This window comes from Crinia signifera, chromosome 1 (genome assembly GCF_055691185.1).
Source record: "Crinia signifera chromosome 1, ASM5569118v1, whole genome shotgun sequence".
NCBI classification, from domain to species: Eukaryota; Metazoa; Chordata; class Amphibia; order Anura; family Myobatrachidae; genus Crinia; species Crinia signifera.
The window spans coordinates 315,757,674-315,777,847 of record NC_139217.1 but is presented as its reverse complement, the minus strand read 5'-3'; the positions used below and the strand labels follow the sequence as shown (position 1 = coordinate 315,777,847).

General features: G+C 42.6%; 1 protein-coding gene across 1 annotated transcript in view; it reads right to left on the bottom strand.

Moving 5' to 3' along the window:
• DAPK1 (death associated protein kinase 1) overlaps positions 1-20,174 on the bottom strand; it is a 161,086-nt gene that overhangs the window by 36,837 nt on the left and 104,075 nt on the right. The window contains exons 7-15 of the mRNA XM_083186573.1: positions 19,163-19,189; positions 17,087-17,239; positions 16,533-16,578; positions 14,797-14,886; positions 12,917-13,009; positions 8,597-8,716; positions 3,164-3,262; positions 2,910-3,008; positions 2,562-2,660 (exon numbers count right to left, since the gene is read on the bottom strand). Of these exons, the coding sequence (XP_083042699.1) occupies positions 2,562-2,660; positions 2,910-3,008; positions 3,164-3,262; positions 8,597-8,716; positions 12,917-13,009; positions 14,797-14,886; positions 16,533-16,578; positions 17,087-17,239; positions 19,163-19,189 (826 nt within the window). The remainder of the gene's footprint in view (positions 1-2,561; positions 2,661-2,909; positions 3,009-3,163; positions 3,263-8,596; positions 8,717-12,916; positions 13,010-14,796; positions 14,887-16,532; positions 16,579-17,086; positions 17,240-19,162; positions 19,190-20,174) is intronic.

Here is a 20,174-nt window from a genome sequence, read left to right as displayed (position 1 = left end):
TAAATAAAAAAACAAATATAGAACATGTTACATCAGTATTAACAATAAAATATTCTATAATTATGTGTACAGTACATTACTTCAATCTACGTTTTACACTTTCTTTGAATGAAAACTTTTTCATTGGTATCCCTATTACTTTATGCTTTACTTACGTGCGAAGTGTACGCAGACCTACTGCACCCGCAGTGTGTGCCCCCACGTTTCCCTTCCCCCAATTGAATGTATTTTGGTTGTGTGTAGCTTAAACTTTAGCGGTACTGACGGACACCAGTCGTTACTGGGTCCAGGGAGCCATAGATGCGGTGCAAGTCACTGACTCCAGGGCGAATGGTAGACCAGAGTGTGTAGTACTCACACACCCCAGTCCTCCCCTGTCACCTAGCTGTTACCGCGGCTGACGGCTGTCTCCCCTGAGTGTCAAAGAGACCCAGTGTTGGTACTTCAGTCCGCATGTGGTGCTCCAACCGGCTTGGTGGATTCAGTCAGTCGCAGCGGGTACCCATCCCCTGCCTTGTTACTTATGCTCCGAAGCGAGATATACCGCCTAGTATTGAACGTATAAATTGAAATATTTTTCCGCCTCCTAACAGAACCATGGTGTCTGTTTGATATACAGTAGCACTATTCATTCCATGTGTTAGTTTTCCATCAAACACTTTAAAGGGATATTTATCCTGTTATTATAGCTCAAGCTAATAACAAATGGAACACACAGTGAATGTGTAATTAAGCACCACTCTAACACAGTGTATTTGTGAATTATACAGCAACGCCTGTCAAAAAGAAATTAACAAAGTACACTGGGGAAGGCATTTCAGTGGGGCCCCACTGCGTGAGGATTTAGTGTCCTTTTAAAATAAACACTGTTCGTGTTATTATGTGTATTTTTTATGTCAATATTTCGCAAGTTATTTTATGAGCTATTTTGAAATAAAAGTTATATTTTAGTAACAATTTCTCTCAAGTGCACCACAAAGTCATACTCTTTTTCTTTCTCTTTCAATTTGTATCTATTTTGTGTCCCATGGTAGCACCCCCTCGCTAAAGAATAACCCACTAAACAATATATTTATAGAATATGGTGATAATTATCATAAAAGAGGGGACACTATCATTACTGTACAGTGGGACTGGCACGATTTCTGTCTGTGTGCCATTTCATTTGAATAGGTTGATATCCCTATTTAATTTAAGAACTAGTACATTACTGCAATAATAATACAAACATTAAAAAGCAATACATAAATTGAATATCCAATTGCCAGGCAGAAAACCAGCCATGGAATTTTCTATAGGAATTCCTATGTCTGTTTTCTTGCAGACCAAGGACAACTCATAGAAAAAAATATAATCTTAATTTATTTAATCTTAAAATTTAGGGAACTCCTCAAGCCAATTAACTCCTACCTAATGACGAATTAAGCAACTGAAAAAAAAGCCTACAATTACACCAAAGGAGATGGGCAGGGAAACGCTGGCCAGCCACCGTGATATTGGGACACGCGTGCGCGTGAGACGCACGCGTGTCCCAGTCCCTATCGCCGGCGCTCGCTTGAGGAGAGGATCTGGAGGGCGCCGGCATGGAATGAGGGCTGCTACTCCAAGAAACCAAAGCCCTGCACTCTCACCCTTGTGACAGTTGGCCCTCCTTTATTTTGATTGCTGTACTTTCTGGGGGTGGGTAAACTGGGACAGTTTCCCTCTCATATACACACATACATACATACATACATACATAGCTAAGTGTTAAAAACGGACGCCTGCAGTTTTTAACACTTTACAAGGTTATGCACTTGTCCTTTCAATTTTAGACCGCTGCTCCCCAGAGTTTAACCCAAAGCCACAGGTATTTGGAAGGAACTCTGGAAACCCCACTGTCTGGCAGCAAAACGCGTAGAATCGTGGCCAAAGTGACACACCACGTTTCCCAGCTGGCTGACTGACCAGGTGGAAAGCTGCAAGGACCCCGCTGCGTCTGATGGTGCTGGACATTTCAACGTGGGAGAGGTTTCGCAAGTGAACATCTAGTGGCAAGCCCAGGGTGGCAGTGTGCCAGAGGGATTGATTGATAAACCTTTTGATAACCAGCTCTCACCTGATTAATTATCTGGTACGGGTGCCATACTTTGATTGCTTTTATTAAAAATCGTATATGTTTTTAAAATATTTTTTTGGGGTACAGTTATTTAAAAGATAAATAAGTGAGCCTACCTGTGTTTCTTTGCAGTTAAAATGCCCTCAAACACAAAACTAAAATAAATGACCGGAAAAAAACCAAACAAAAAAAAAAACCACAGTAACTGATATGAGGCTCCTCCAATAAAGCCCAGGTAATCGGTACCCATTCCCCCTCTCTTGATGGCATGACTGTAGAACCAAGTCACACGCAATCACAGACACAAAAAAATTCTGTTCTGCTCTGTAAACCCCCATCTCTGAACAGAAATTACAAAATGTATAACCCACATGTAACCAAGTTACACAGAACAAACTGTGCAAAAACGGCAACACAGAACTCCAGAAACATGCAAGTAGAATGGACTTCTAGACATACATACCTTATCCTGAATATCTGGATGTGATCCGATGCTACATAGGTAATGTATGACCTCCACGTGGCCATAGCGAGCAGCCACATGAAGTGCAGTTTCTCCAGACTAAAGAAAACAAATGAAAACCTCTTTGTTAGTGGATGAGAGGACATGTAGGGGAGCCATCACGCTATGGTTAGTGGTACAGGAGTTTTACTAATCTGCTAATAGCTGAAGACCTGATGGATGCATTTTTCACTCAAAATTGTTGCATAAATGGATGTTTGTCAATCTGCACTGGTGCAATTAGACACTTCAATCAATGTCACCCTTCTACCCAATGAGGAACTGCATATTGTTAAATATAAAACTCACCTTATCTTTAACATCCAGAGGACATTTGTTCTGATGGAGGAATTTTAAAGTCTCCACATGGCCATGCCGAGAGGCCCAATAAAGTGCATTGGATCCAGCCTAGGTGAATACAGTATAATGATCTGCAGTATTAGTTAGGAACAGCACACGCTGATGTTAGTACATATGATATTGTCAATTGTAGAGAAAGTCATAAGAGGAATAGTTTATTTAGTAGAATAATACAAAAAAATCAAGGCAAGTTGTATACAGACCTTATCCTGTACATCAATGTGTGCTCCACGTTTAATTAACAATTCCAGCATTTGAATATTTCCACAGCCAGCAGCAATTAATAATGGGGGTGTGCCATGCTGGAAAACAGGGATACCAATAGTCAAGAAACATAATCATATACTTGATACAGCTTACTGTGGGGAAAAGATGTATTTGAACAACACAGATTGTGCAAGTTGACCCACTTAAAAGATGAGAGGTCTGTAATTTCCATCATAGGTTCACTTCAACTGTGAGACACAAAATGTGTGTGTGTGTGTGTGTGGGGATCACATTGTATGATTTTTAAACAATTTGTATATTCTTGCGGAAAATAAATATTTGGACACCTACCAACCAGCAAGCTTTACGGCTCTAACAGACCTGTTACTTCTTCTTTAAGAAGCTCTTCTATCCTCCACTTGTTACCTGTATTAATGGCACCTGTTTGAACTGGTTATCTCTATAAAAGACACCTGTCCACACCCTCAAACTGTCAGACTGCAACCTCTCCACCATGGCCAAGACTACAGTCACAAAGGTTACCATTAGTAACACACTACGTCGTCATGGATTTAAATCCTGCAGCGCCCAAAAGGTCCTGCTGCTTAAGCCATCACATGCCCAGGCCCGTCTAACGTTTGCCAGTGACCATCTGTATGATCCAGAGGAGGACTGGGAGAATGTCATGTGGTCAGATGAGAGCAAAATAGAACTTTTTTGGTATAACCTCCACTCACCGTGTTTGGAGGGAGAAGAATGATGAGTGGCATCCCAAAAACACCATACCCACTGTGAAGCATGGGCATGGAAACATCATGCTTTGGGGCTGCTTTTCTGCAAAGGGGACAGGACAACTGATCCGTATTAAGGGAGATGAATGAGGCCATGTATCGTGAGATTTTTCCCCAAAACCTCCTTCCCTCAGTAAGAGCATTGAAGATGGAACGTGGCTGGGTCTTCCAGCATGACAATGACCCCAAACACACCGCCCAGGCAACTAAGGAGTGACTCCATAAAAATAATTTAAGGGTCCTGGAGTGGTCTAGCCAGTCTCCAGACCTCAAGCCAATCAAAAATCTGTGGAGGGAGTTGAAAGTCCGTTTTGCCGGGCGACAGCCCCAAAACATGACAGATCTAGAGAAGATCTGCATGGGAGAGTGGGCCAAAATACTTGGAACAGTGTGTGCAAACCTGGTCAAGAACTACAGGAAATGTTTGACCCCTGTAATATAACCTCGGTTGGCAAATACAAAGTATTGGAGTTTAACTTTGTGATTGTCGCAAGAATATACAAATAAATTGTTTAAAAATCTAACAATGATTTCCTGTTTTATTCCCCCACATTCTGTCGCTCACAGTTGAAGTGTATCTATGATGGCAATTACCTCTCATCTTTTTAAATGGGTCAACTTGCACAATCGGTGGCTGTCCAAATACTATTTTGCCCCACTGTATGTAATACAATTTTTCCTAAATAAAAAGTAGTATAAAGGATATTTGCAATAAACATATAAGTCTTGATTAAAATCTGGCAAATGTGATGAGGATGAGAGCTCTGTGGAGAATGTTTGCCCAAGGCAGCACTATAACATTAGTGAAAAGCCAGAACACAGGCAGCCCTGACTGAGAATCTGCACATCAAATTCATTTTCCATAGTGGTGCTTTACTTCTTTATTTATACAGATCAATGGACCGAATCCATTGGCACTTCTGGAAATAATAGCCATTTCATTGGTGTACTTATACATTAAAAGTCAATATTACGTGATAAACATGGGACATTACTTGACCACTGGATGCAACAATAAAGGATACCCGCACTTGTGACTAAGATATTTATCAGATTTCAGGGGGCACCTCAGGGGTGCAACTATGGCGGTACGGGGTGGTACGGCGTACCATTAAAACAAATGGTGCCGGTACCCCGTACCGCCATAACAAATAGGCCGAAATATTTACTGCGCATGTGCGCATATGTAAGTGGCGGGGGGCGTGGCCACTTACATATGCGCGCTAGCGCCGCTCCCCCCCGCCGGGTCTTCCCTGCTCTCGTCTCCCCCGCTGTGTACGCGGGGGAGACGTGCTGCTGCTGCTGCTGCTGCTCTCATGATTTCGTTACAGCTCCTGCTGCTGGACCGCGCGCGGCTATTGGTTAGCGCGCGGTCCAGCAGCAGGAGCTGTAACTATCAGGAGCAGCAGCAGCAGCAGCACGTCTCCCCCGCGTACACAGCGGGGGAGACGAGAGCGTGCGGGCGGGCAGGCACAGGGGGCTGTGTATGTGCCTGCCTGCCGGGGGGGGGGGGGGGGGGTTCTATCCCCCTGGGCAACGAGCAAAGTGGCACAGATATATCCCCCTGGGCAACGAGCAAAGTGGCACAGATCTATCCCCCTGGGCAACGAGCAAAGTGGCACAGATCTATCCCCCTGGGCAACGAGCAAAGTGGCACAGATCTATCCCCCTGGGCAACGAGCAAAGTGGCACAGATCTATCCCCTGGGCAACGAGCAAAGTGGCACAGATCTATCACCTGGGCAACGAGCAAAGTGGCACAGATCTATCCCCCTGGGCAACGAGCAAAGTGGCACAGATATATCCCCCTTGGCAACGAGCAAAGTGGCACAGATATATCCCCCTGGGCAACGAGCAAAGTGGCACAGATCTATCCCCCTGGGCAATGAGAAAAGTGGCACAGATATATCCCCCTGGGCAATGAGCACAGTGGCACAGATCTATCCCCCTGAGCAACGAGCAAATTCAGTCCACCTTGGCATCGGCATGAAGCCCCTGGCATTGAGCATGTAGGTAAGTGGCACTTATGTGTCAAATGTGTATGGTGTGTTATACAGTATGTGTTGGGCATTGCGTAGTGTTATATAGTATGACATGGGCATTGCGTAGTGTTATATAGCATGTGATGGGCATTACACTGTGTTATATAGTATGACATGGGCATTGCGTAGTGTTATATAGTATGACATGGGTATTACAGTGTGTTATATAGTATGTAATGTGCATTATGGTGTGTTATATAGTATGTAATGGGTATTACGCTGTGTTATATAGTATGTAATGGGCATTACGGTGTGTTATATAGTATGTGATGGGCATTACAGTGTGTTATATAGTATGACATGGACATCGCGGAGTGTTATATAGTATGTAATGGGCATTACGGTGTTATATAGTATGTAATGGGCATTACAGTGTTATATAGTATGTAATGGGCATTATAGTGTGTTATATAGTATGTAACGGGCATTATAGTGTGTTATATAGTATGTAATGGGCATTACAGTGTTATATAGTATGTCATGGGTATTGCGGTGTTATATAGTATGACATGGGCATTGCAGTGTTATATAGTATGTCATGGGCATTGCGGTGTTATATAGTATGTCATGGGTATTGCGGTGTTATATAGTATGACATGGGCATTGCAGTGTTATATAGTATGTCATGGGCATTGCGGTGTTATATAGTATGTCATGGGCATTGCGGTGTTATATAGTATGTAATGGACATTATGGTGTGTTATACAGTATGTCATGGACATAGCAGAGTGTTATATAGTATGTCATGGGCATCGCGGAGTGTTATATAGTATGTCATGGGCATTGTGGTGTTATATAGTATGTCAGCGGGCGTACAGACTCTGTGGGGGGGGGGGGGGCGGTGGCATGTAACCCCCCCCCCTTGTGTCATATGACCACGCCCATGGCCACTCCCCTGACCACGCCCATTTTTCGCTGCGCGCCGGAGGCGCGCAGCACAGTACCACTAAGTCGTTTTTTCTACTCGCACCACTGGGGCACCTCCAGCAGCAGCTTATACCATTAGTGGTCTTTATATTAGGATACTGGTTTGACATTACATTCAAAATATTTAGGGCATGATTCAACTCATTGATCATTCCGATGGTGGGGGGGTCTTCGCATGAACGTAGTTGTGCATGTGCTCACCCCCTGTGCGAACACCTTTGGTGAGTATCACACTCACCGAAGTGTTCGCATGGGTAGAGGAGGGAGGGAGCAGGCAGGGGGAACACCCAGCGTATTATGGGTATCCCCATAAAACACTGGGCATTTCCCTGCTTGGGGCAGGTGGCTGCGCTCGCCTCCTTTCTGGCCACCTCAGATGGCAATAAAAGTCCGTTCTGATTAACTTATTACCGAAGGGGAGAGAAACCATTGAATTGATTCTCTCCCCTTCGGCTGCATGCGAGGGGATGTGTTCTCATACAAATCACCTTGCATGCTAGCGAGGGGATTCGGGCGGTGCTGACCTGTTCACTAGGCTCCGAGTGTATGCAGCTTAGCGAACAGGTCCTTAGCATCCTGTGTGGGATACTTTGCTCTGCAATTCACACTGTAGAAATCCATAATACACTACACCTAATACTCTATACAAAAGGCCTGATTCAGACTTGTATGCTAACCTGATGGTTAGCATAGAAGTCCGACGGTGGGGACACTGTGCATGGTCAGAACTGGTCCTGTGTCCTTGCATACACACACTGTGCCTCCTAATCTGCAGCCTGATTAACTGGAGGGCTGAAGTCAGTGTCTACATCTGCCAATGCCGATTTACGGACCTCAGACCTGCAGAGTGATCAGACGGTGCATCTTGACACACAGCAGTGGAACATGGAAGCTGCGAAGAGGCATCTATTTACAACAAACACATCTTGCTGCATCAGCATAAAGCTGTAGGACAGGCATGTTCAAACGATGGCCCACCAGCTGCAACTACACATCCCAGCATGCCTTGCCATAGTTTTAGCATTCCCTAATAGCAAAACTGTGGCAAGGCATGATGGGACTTGTAGTTTCACAACAGCTGGAGGGCCGTAGTCTGAATATGCCTGCTGCAGGGTATTGCACAACCCCATCCCTGCAGCTGTCGTACCACTATGTATCAGGCCCCAAAGAATGTTATACAGTATTACCAAACCTGTACTTACCACTGTTTTACATTTTAAAAGCTAGAGCTACTGTCATCAACAACCCGTTCCATGCACAATTATTTTTAAATCTGTCAAATCCTCAAAAACCTAGGTTAGCGGACAATTAGATTAAAGTACCATAAAAGTTTCCAACCTTGCTTTTCACTGTGGGTCAGTGTTAATGACCCTGTGCAGGCTGTGCAATGTGATTTTGTGAAATGTTTCCACTCATATCCCAAGGCATACTTTTCAGATTCTGACCTTGACACAGAGTTGTTAGATTCCCTGGTACACTAATAAGGTGCGCAGGTATCTAGGCTTGATCCAGTTGCATCAAAATAAACAAAAAAAGGGATTTAAAAGGATCTACTTAAGAAGGAAATGCCACATATCTAATAAACAAACATTCAGCTGACTGCAGCTGCAATCTTTCAAAGCTAAAAACTACTTTGTGTACAGCCTAAATAAATTATATGAACATTTTACCTTATTTGGTTGATTTACATCATAATTTGTCAAAGACCCAAGAAGGTGCTGTAATCCAGGCACATTGTCATCATTTATAGCGTGGATGATGGCTTTCATAACAAAAGAATCTTCTTCGTCCTAGAACATCAGCAAAATGAAGCACACAGTGTTGTGATTAAACACGACATTTGCGCCGACATTTATACAGCACTGCTCAAGTCAGGTACTTTTAATGCTGAATTCCAAAATGTATACCAACATACAAGATCACTTAGGAAAGCAGGACCATTTATGCACCAACCCACTGGAACGGCTTCAATTATACATAGAGAGTAAAATAAGCTAGTTAACTATAGATTTCCTACACTACTGGGGACTATTGTGCTAATATGTCATATGAGAATAACGACTTCTGTAATGACCTCCTGGACAATGCAACTGTTTATCCAAGCAAAAAGCCTGGAAGAATGGAAGATGAGGTGGATAACAAGTTATGAACAGGTTATGGGGGTGCAAGGGAGTAGGAGATGCCTTGTGAAGCTGCAGTGTGGTTAAGGGGTAGTCAACCACTTATAAAACGCTGGAAAGAAGAAAAAGGTACACTGTGCTGTGCAATATATCAATAAATTAAAATGAAGTTAAATACAATCCTCCCCAGGAGGCTGCTTACGATTTGGCACTTGATGTGCCAAATTATACATGAAATAAATCTCATGCAATTTATTGCATGTGTAGCCCTGGGGAGCTGGCAGAGGTGGGGGGCGGGCAGGGGGGGTCCCTGGGGTGGGCAGTGGGGTCCCTGCGGCGCTGGTCAGCAGGGTGGATGGGAAGTGAGTAGCAATGTTTGCCCGGCGAACAGCACTGCTGAATTTTAAAACACTGGCCGGACGCTGATTGTCTCTCTCTGCACATGTTACATCTGCACCACCTGCAGGGCAGCATGGTTTTGTCCATCAGCAAAAATTGCAGCTTTGCTAACAGGACTGAATCAGGCCCAGTATGCTTCCAGTGTAGGTTATATTATGTGAGGCTTTTTGCTGTGACACAAATATAATAGGAATTCAGGTTTATTTAACACCATGGACAAGCAAGAGAGTAGTAAGAAACTCACTGAAACCAAAAGGGCCACATACTATTGGCCTTGTTAGTATTTCAGCCCCAATAAGGGCTAATATTGCAATTTTAGCCAGATGGTGAGAAATGCAGCTATCCAGTCATAAAGGTGCCCATACAGGTACCAATTACCCGCTACTTTTTGTGCTAAAATAGCATTGCATCGCATGCACAACGATGCTATTTTAGCACAAAAAGTACCGGGTAATTGGTACCTGTATGGGCACCTTTAGATGGCCATACACCGGGCACATTTTCAGCAAACTAGTTAGTTAGTATAAAAATCTGGTAATTTATGCAGCAAATGATAGTAGGCTAAATATTGCTCTAGAACACTTTCCCAACTTGGTCCTCAGGACCTCATCCAGGTGACATTTTCCAGGTCACCCGGCAGGTACACAGGTGAAATTATTACTCACTGGCACATTTTAAAATATCAACAGGTGGAGCTAATTATTTCCCTTGTGGTTCTGTGAGGAGACTTGGAAAACATGCACTGTTGGGGGGGTCCTTTGAGGACTGAGTTTGGGAACCACTGGTCTATTGCAGGCATTCCCAACCACAGTCCTCAAGGCACACCAACAGTGCAGGTTTTGCTGTGTACACACGGGGGAGATATATTGCTCAGCCATATATGGCTGAGCAATATATGGCTGAGCAATATATGGCTGAGCAATATATGGCTGAGCAATATATGGCTGAGCAATATATCGCTCAGTTTCTACTTTACATCAGCGACCAGAGATGGTCGCTGATGAAAAAGAAACTGCCGGGGGGAGCCCGGCAGTGGTAATCAGCTGGTCGCAGGTGCATGTTCCTGCGACCAGCGATCACCACAGGTGCAAAAACGGGAGCGCACACCCGGCGATATATCGCCGGTGCACATTCCCATTGCGGGCATTATGGTCGCTCAGCGCCCATATTTCCTGCGATTTTGCACAAATTCGCCCCTGTGTGTACGCACCTTTTTAGTGATATCCAGGCTTCAGCACAGATGGTTTAATTAGAATCCCTCAGGTACTAATTAAGTCACCTGTGCTGAAGCCTGGATATCACTAAAACCAGCACTGTTGGTGTACATTGAGGACCGTGGTTGGGAAAGCCTGTTCTAGTGTATGGCCAGCTTCATAGGATTTTAAATAACCACATCTTACTGTAAGAAAATTCGGAATGCTAATTTGTTACATAAGAACGGTGCAGGATGCATATTGCAAAAAATAAGCAAATACTGTAAATCTAGTATTAAATGTATGCTACTCTCTAGTCCTATTATACAGAGACATCAAAGTTAAAATATTGGAAGTCAAAAAAAGGTACATTTTAAAAACCAAATCATTTCATATCATCTGAATCTCCATAACACGGTGTGAAACAAACGTTTGAATATACATATACAAAATGATGTCCTACTCCACCCTCTAATGATGCAGAGTACAGCAGTTTCTGCCCTGTAATATTTCTGGGCTGCTCAGATCAGGGAACATCTTAATAAGTAACAAAACCAGACAAGGCAGCAAAACAGCGATGCCCGGGGACAGCTTCAGCAAATTGTTTCTCAATCCACATGAGGTGTACAAGGTTAGGATACCAGAAACTCCCTTAAAACAACGTTATTAACCGCATTTATTTTTTATGTAGCACAAGCATAATCTGCAAAATTTTACAATTGGGAACAAAGTAATAGAACGAGACTATTAACAGACAATGAGCTAAGACTAATATGTTTATGAAGAAAAAATTCCCCATTTAGAAAACGCAGCCATACAGGAAACCATTGCCACAATTCCAGTTCCTCTTATGTGATTTGTTGAAATGACACGTACTATGAAAAAACAACTCCTGACCAGGAAACGGGTAGTGCAAAGAAAAACAAGTCATCATAACAACGCTCTTAAATAAAAATAAACAAAAATCTGTAGTAATACCAATATTAATAATGGTTGTGGTCCAACTAATAAGTAAAACATATTAATAGGAAACAAAGAAGCATTTGTATAAGTGCTCCTTTAATGTGATCCTGCATACATACTATTGAGTTTTAGGTTGGCCACTAACAGTCGACACTTAAAAAGGTACACATACCTCAGGTCGACACTGCCAAAAGGGACAACATGAGTCTTCTTGGAGTCTATGTAATTGTACGTCGACATGGACACCGTATATATGTACCGCGTCTGCTCACCATGCTTCTGGCACGTTGCCTTGATGCCTTCGGCACACTATTATATTCTCACTCTATGCGGCCACATTGAATTGAATACCCCTTTGAAACTGCTGGGTGTTCCCATAGAAATGCGGCGATGACGCGGGGGCGGGCAGTTGACGTCAGAAGCCCGCCTACTTTCCGCACAGGGAGTCTGCAGACCTAAGACACCACAGAGGTGTCTTAGGCCTGTGAGCCCAGTAGAAATTATTCGATGGTCGATTACCATAGAATGATTTTCTCCCAGCACACAAGCTGCCAATAGATTTTTATGCAAAACATCCATTTGTTTGCCTGCAGGGGATTGCGGCGTGCAAAGGGGGGGGGGGGGGGGCGTTCTGCCGTACAGCGTTTGGTGGACTCGCAAGGCTGCAAAATTCACAGCCTTGCAAGTCACCGAGAATAAGGTCCTATGTGTATAAGTTACATGGTCATATTGGTCAGAGTGCACTACAAGGAAGAACATGGTTCCCCTGCAAATGAGCATTGGCCTTTATACAGAATGGTAAAAATCTATATCTATCTATCTATCAAGATATAAGACCAACAGCTGGACGTCTAAACACAAACAGCCAAACCCATTTCAATCCTGTCTATTGTTTGATCAACCTAATCAAATAAAATACAATGGCAATACGTGCACTTTAATTTAAGCTCAGGACACAAGTATTCTACAGATAATTTAAATTAGCCATTCATTTACAGTTTACTGTATGTAAGCACTTGTGTTTTGATTCCATGAGAGACAACATGTTTTTAGCCAGCGGCAATATTCCTGAAGGTTAATGACCGATTGTGCATTAGGACTGTAACAGGTGCTTTGAGGACCAATAAACTGCTGGCTCTAAACCCAGAAATGTTCTGTACAAAAGCTGCAAATCCTCAGGCAAAGTTCTGGCTTTGGGCTGAGCATTCACATGCCAGCGGCTGGCAGGCAATGTATGCAGGATTGTTTTCTCCACTAAACATTGTCAAACAAAAAGGAATGAACAATCACTTGCTCCTATTGATTTTTTGCTTACCAGAGTGTCATCACTTCTAGCAATACTCATGTTGCTCCTTGATAAGAAAGATCTTGATAGTCTTTGGCACAGAGATATTAGGCGAACAGATTGCTTGAAAAACAAAAAGACATTGCTAGTCAGTTACCCTGAATTGCATAAGAAATGTATGTATCTCCAATAGCCATTGTGTACAGAATACCCTCCAATGCACTGCGCCTACTGCAGGAATGTACACACAAACAGTTTCAATGCTTCAACTCAGTGGCTTGGGAAGCAGAGTACATACTACAATCACATGCTGTAATACATATAAACCAATCAGACAGTTTCTTATACTAGGTAGCTTGCAAATGGCTATTGATAGCAAACAAATTAATGGTTACCAACGGTCACAGCCAGAGCTAACTGAAGTTACAGCATATCTATAATAAACATTAAAAGGACAATTCAATACGTTTGCTCAGCATCTTAGCTGCAGAACTATTCAGAGACATAGTTGAAAAACGTTTTGTTAGGCATTCCCATGTATGGTCAATGCTTTATGAAATATGCATTCAGGGTGAATTCTGCACATCAAGATCATGGTTAATGGGTGAATTCTGCACATCAAGGTTAAATTGATCTAAAAGTCAGTCATTGGAGCACAAATATATGTACGGTAACACTAACGGTATATAGCATTGCTTGTGCAGTGACAATGCAACGTTACCTGTGTGTGTAATTACCTTAAGAGGGTGAGGGGTACTGGGTTGGTGTAAGGTACCTTGAGTGACTAATATCTTTCCCATTTTACACAAAAGCAATTTACTGGGTTATTGCTGCGCTTACCCGGGGGGTGTGGGTTCTTAGGTCTACACCGATTAAGTCGACAAGGTCGACTAGGTCAACAGGCCGCAAGGTCTAAATGGGTCAAGGTCGACAGGACATTAGGTCGACACAAGCATTAGGTCGATATGGGCAAGCTCGACAGTCAAAAGGTCAACATGGGGTTTTTCACTGTTTTCTGACCGGAATATCAACATTAACGCATAGGCTACACTCGGCACACTATTTTATTCTCCCACCACGCCCTAGTGGATGGTAGGGCATGAAATACCGCCTGTCGGCACAAGTTGGCTCAGAAAACAGTGAAAAACCCCATTTTGACTGTTGACCTAGCCCATGTCGACCTAGACCCATGTCAACTCAATGCTTGTCGACCTAAAGACCGTATCCCCTTCCCGGGTTGGAACTCAGTGTAAATGGCCCCCAAAAATGACGTCCGGTCCAAAGACCAGGCAATCTTGCCTGTGAAATACTCTGGGTTGAACATGGGGTCAGACCAGTCCTCAGGGGCAGTGTAAACGGGTAACCTGGGTCATTCAGCCCAAGAGGTATTTACAGCAAGGAGAGAGCCTACTCCTGCCAACCTCAGCATCCTGCAGGAGGTTTGAGGACAGGGCGCATGCAGCCTCCCACTGCTGTCTACCCGGCTACGCAGACAGCAGTGGTGCTGGGGTGGAGATGAATGGATTCCGCGTACATGAGTGCAGCGTCCATTCACCGCACAAAGACAGAGGAGGAGGGCAGCCCAACAGCAGCTTTTTCTGAGTGCTAGGCATGCCCCAGCATGAGGTAAGCACTGCAGGGGTCCAGAGCGACAGTTTTTCCAGCGCTTGGAGAGGTCATCTCCAATTCCCAGCCTTCAAGACACTACATCTTGGGTCTACATTGCAGTGTAAAGAATGTAAATCCCGGGTCGGACACAGATTGGAAGAGTGTTCCAAATAACTGGTCAGGTCTGGCATTTTGGTGTAAAAGCAGTATTATTGCCAGTAATATATTTTATTTTACAACAGGTCATAGCATCGGAGAGAACACTACAAATAACTAAAAACACAAAACCCCCATCTACTTACTTTCCATTTTCTACGTGCAGCAAACTTCTTGAATTTCTCCATGTTCACTGCTGAGGCTTTTCGGCTTAGCGCTTGTTGAGTATCTTTAGGCTGAGACAAGTACACAAAGTCAGAATGGCTGTGTCTTACACCCATTGGGGTAAACAGCCCCACAATACAAGTAATAACAATGCATTCTGCAGTGTTACTGTAGAAATCACACTGATAAATGTAAGCAGTGAACTGAAAAAGATCATTGAACAGAAGAGAGAAAAAAAAAGCCAGCCATTTCTGATTGATGGTTTTTATTTGTCTCTACAATGAGACATGAGGGGGAAAGAATGTTGCCAGTTATTACTGCTGCAATAAGCTGCAAGGTAAGATGGAGTTCAGCTTCTCCCAGGACGTGTGCGGAGGATAGGAGTGAAAACCACACTGCCAGCTATTAATATTACCTCCATCAATAACATTGTAGCTTTCAGTACAAGACTGATCCAGGCAATAGCCATTTAGAAGCTTGCTCAATCTAATCTCACCCTGTGTAGTGTTACAATATCCGTAGCTTGGAAGCAAAGACATTGGGTTATACGGTTTTCACTTGAACAGAGATTCACAAATACAAACAGTACTGAAATTACATACTGAATAGAAACGACTACGGGTGACATTTAATAGGATGAGCGATTCAGAAAGTGAGAGATTTGGTAAGAAAGCTGTATTTTACTGCTTAGACAGGGTTTAGCCTGTCTTTTCCACTATATGCTTCACTTTATTATATGGATTTACTTTGACTGCAAAAAAAGTAAAAAAAAAAAAGCTGAGAAATCAAGCAAAACATTCCACGGGAACTACTAAACTATGAAGGTGATTAGGGAGAGAGTCTTGGTGCATGAACTGTGACAAAAGCCTAAGAACCTGTTACAGCCTCCTCCTCTCCTCCCTTCTGGATCTTATTTCAAAGAAGAAAAGGCTGTGGTTGGAAAAGATTAATATATTTTCAGTTTTTTTCTCTTAGAATGGCTTTGGTTGTTTTCATCGACCAAGCAGGAACGTGCATAATACAGTAACCTGGGTTGCATGGATTGATTAAAGTTTTTTTTTTTTTAAAGCAACTACAATATCAAATTTTCATACAGCTGAAACTTTTAAATTGAAGTTTTACCCTTTGTGACCCATTGTAAGTTTCTGGAGTACCCCAGTGTTGGCACTGGTAAAGTAACTCCAAAAATATAGATGTGTGGCATATTTTGACACATAAAGCATTGTAGCTAGTACGAAAATGTTCACAGTATTTTCATAGATTTAAATTGACATTGGGATTTGAATGGCCATCATTACCATACAGTCTACCAATAATTATTTGAATATTCATTTCAGGGTTCCTTGAGGGTTAAAAACACCTTAATTTTATATAACCCCATTAACCATTGAATATAAATGACTGGATAGAAGGTTAATACCGGTAATTTTTCAACTTCTCATACAATGTATGTTAAACCAATGAAAATCTAATCCTATATAATGAAAAGGTAACTTGGCTCCTCACTTATATGGGGGAATTCAAGTGTTGTGCACGCCGACGGCCGCTAGATGGCAGCAGATGGAGCAATTCGAGCGTTGCTCCATTTGGCCATGCACAGTTGCCAGTGCTGACATTACTGTTAAGTGGTTTATTTTGATGGGCTGAAAATTAGCTAATAATAAGTTATGAAGATATAATGTGAAGATGTTGAGTTGCTGCATGATTGTACATTTACCTTTATCCATGGGTGATGTAAACTATCTTGTATTGTCATTCTCTTCCTTATAAAAAAAAAAAAAGCAGATATAAAGGGTGAAGCAAGATTAGATGTGAAATAAATGTGCTAATTTTATCTAGTGACATGAAATGTATGTTCCAATTTAAGCCACATAAAATAAATTTAAATGAAATTAAAAGATATATCAAAATGATTTAGTTACATACATCTATGGTTATTTTGTTTGTATTTTCCATATATTTTAGTTATTTTTTTTTATAATGGGGGAAACAATTCTAAATGGCAAATTTCAAAGCTACAAATGGATTGTAGTTGTACAGTACCTATATTTCCATTATGTAGCGTGAAACAAAAGATCTGCTATTCTGTTGCCCAGTACTAGGATGTTGGTGTATTTTTAATAAATATCTGAATTCAGTAAAAAAATGTGCAGTGATGAGTGGGTTTCTATAGCTTACTCCACTATCTCCCACCCCATCCCACCTTTATTCAGGTTCCAAAAATTCCCATTTGCTATCAGATTTCTAGGAGGTTATTGTACCAGAACTTACTTTGGGTCCTTGACAAGAAGCTGCCGAATGAAATCTTTTGCAAGGTTGCTGGTGTTGCTGAAAAACTCATCTTCAAACTCATAGTTAACGGCAGATATGTTGGCCAAAGTCTCTTGCTTGGTCTCACCGAGAAATGGAGATGCGCCACTTAACCTGCACAAACATAAACAAAACATGTAATGTCTGTCCATCTACTCATTCATCAAGCCAACATTGATGAAAAAGATGTCCGTTTTGGTAAAGTTTTGGGTGAGATGTATAGATGGGGCCAGCCCCTTCATTGCTGCTTGTGCGCCATCCACTATGATCTGGCGGTGGTGCGCCAGTGGACACGCAAGCATCTCGAACGTGCACGGTCACTGCCAGAAACGGGACGCAGGAGCGGCGGAGACGCGCGCATGCCAGAATCCCCGGGGCACCACAGTAATTGGAGCTCCGGGGAAAGCCTGAATGAGGCTGGCCCATATCTGTAATAAGCTTTCAAAAGTGATAAAGTGCTAGCCAATGAACTCCAAACTGCCATGTTACCGTTTGGGTTGAAAATGCTAGTTAGGAACAGACTGGTTGGTCATTTATCACTCTCCATATCTTAGTACATCTGCCCCTTAATTAGACAGAAAATAGCATCTGTACAACAGTTTTATAAGTCAGGTAGACTGTAGCAATAGGACTAGGCTTTATACGTTATTGTCAAGGGTATGGATCATTGGGTCGATCTAAAGATGGTAGACAGTCATTAGGTCAACACCGTTGGGTCGACATACTGCAAGGTCGACATGGTCTAGGTCTACAGTCAAAAGGTCGGCATGGTATTTTTTTACCCGAATGTCGACATAGCCATGCTTCGGGCACACTATTGTATTCTCCCACCACGCCCTAGTGCAGGGCTGGGCAACACCGGCCCTCCAGATGTTAGTGAACTACACATCCCAGGATGCTTTGCATTAGTTTTGCTATATGGCCATGCTGAAACTGATGCAAGGCCTGCTGGGATGTGTAGTTCATCAACATCTGGAGGGCCTGTGTTGCCCAGCCCTGCCCTAGTGGATGGTAGGGCATGAAATACCACCTGCTGGCACATGACTCAAAGAACAGAGAAAAGCCCCATGTCAACCTTTTGACTGTCGACCTAGACCATGTCAAGCGAATGATTGTGTCAACCTGTCATGTCGACCTTGCAGTATGTCGACCTAATGACTGTCGTCCATCTGACCGTATCCCATTGTCAAATAGCCAGTACATAGAATAAAAAAAATGGATGTTTTCTGTGCATGTGTGATAAAAAAAAAATGTCCTATAAAGCACTGAAATGGTAACATTTCATTTACTTAAAATGTTTATGACCGTAGAATATAGTGCACAATCCATGCTACTGGCGGTACATTATGTGGTCAGCTTCATTAATGACAACTGCAGTACAATCATGTGCAAAATGTAGTAAGGAGTACGTTCCGATGTTATATGGGCAGATTTCTCCATAGAATTTCACTAAAACAATATGAAAACGGGTGTCACAAAAGCCTTGGGATAATGATCTTAAGATTGTGTTATGCACGCTCCCCTTCAGTTCTACTACTCCTAGTCTGCTCTACCAGGCAAAGCCAGGAGTGCTGTGAGTAGCCTTGTATGTCTAAATAGACCACAGGATGATCATTGGAGAAAGATAAATGTTGTAATAAAATACAAATAAAGCTTAACCGGTGGGCTGCTCTGGGATCCCGGTCAGCTGATCTGTGCATGTGAACTGAGGGGCTGTGAAACTCCCAGGCAGCATCTTGGTTTACAGCACTGACGAGATGACCGGGGTCACAGAGCAGGCGCCCAGTGATTAGTTGGCCACATCAATGTGGAGCTCTCTGAGACAGAGCGCTCATAATCAATGTATTCCACAACGCGAATTTGAGTGAACTTCACACATTCCATCCGTGTTGGTGGTGCAGTTTGAAGATGGAAGATGGAAGATGTGAACATTTCAAGTATAAAAGTTTCCAGAAGTCTGTACAGTGGCTTGTATTTCTCAAAGAGATGAAAAACATAGCCAACACTAGAAATTACAGTATAGAAAACAATACTTACAGAATATATGTTATTACTCCAATACTCCTAAAAAAAAACAAAAAACAGAATAAGCTCACAAAGGCCATACAATACTTGTATATTATTATTTTTTTTAAATCTTGATCTAAAGAAGTTAAAAACTAAAACATACAGGGCCAGACGCACTAAGCTTTAAAAGTAATAAAATGGAGTGATAAAAAAACCAACCAATCAGCTCCTGCCTGTCATTTTTCAAACACAGTCCGACATGGCAGGTAGGAGCTGATTGGCTGGCTGTTTATCACTCTCCATTTTATCACTTTTGAAGCTGGCCAACAAAACATTGGGATTGCCCTGCTATATGTATTGTTGGTGAAATAAATCCGCTGCCCTCATAGCCCATCACACTAGCCATGATGTTTCCAACTGACAGGAACTGTTAGCAAAGCCCCTCCCCCTTTGGACATTTGTCACATGTAGGGTGCAAACTATACATCAGTCCCTACATGGTCGGAGCTCTGGAAAAGCAGGATTGGAATTTCAGTAAAACAGATAGACACCTCCAAAAGATGATATTCCTAAAGGGCTATGTGACCATTAGTGTTCATTCTAGCACCCGCCATCTTTGAAAACCCATGCAGTTAATGTTCCTTATGGAAAGGGGTGTGATAACACAGGCGTAAAACCATGGGTTGCCTGGCCAAGCTGCAGTGTACTGATAAAGGTTGTCACAACCGTACAGCAAGCAAAATACAAAAGAAGAGTATACACCGCGGTAGCTGGTTGAAATTAATTTAAAAATAATGATAATTATTAGGTGCCAATGATGTTCAATTATAAAAAACACATTTAATAATATTGACAATATAAACTAATAAATGAATAACAACAATAAATAAAAAAATTGAGTGCTGCTAAATGATTATGTCCGAGAGGGAATAGGTGAAATTATGCCAGTCCATATGGTGTCACCTTGATAAAGCCACTATATGGGCGGAACGCGTTGGTGGATGAGAGGGAGTTTGTTGTCCAGCACCTTTGCCACAATATC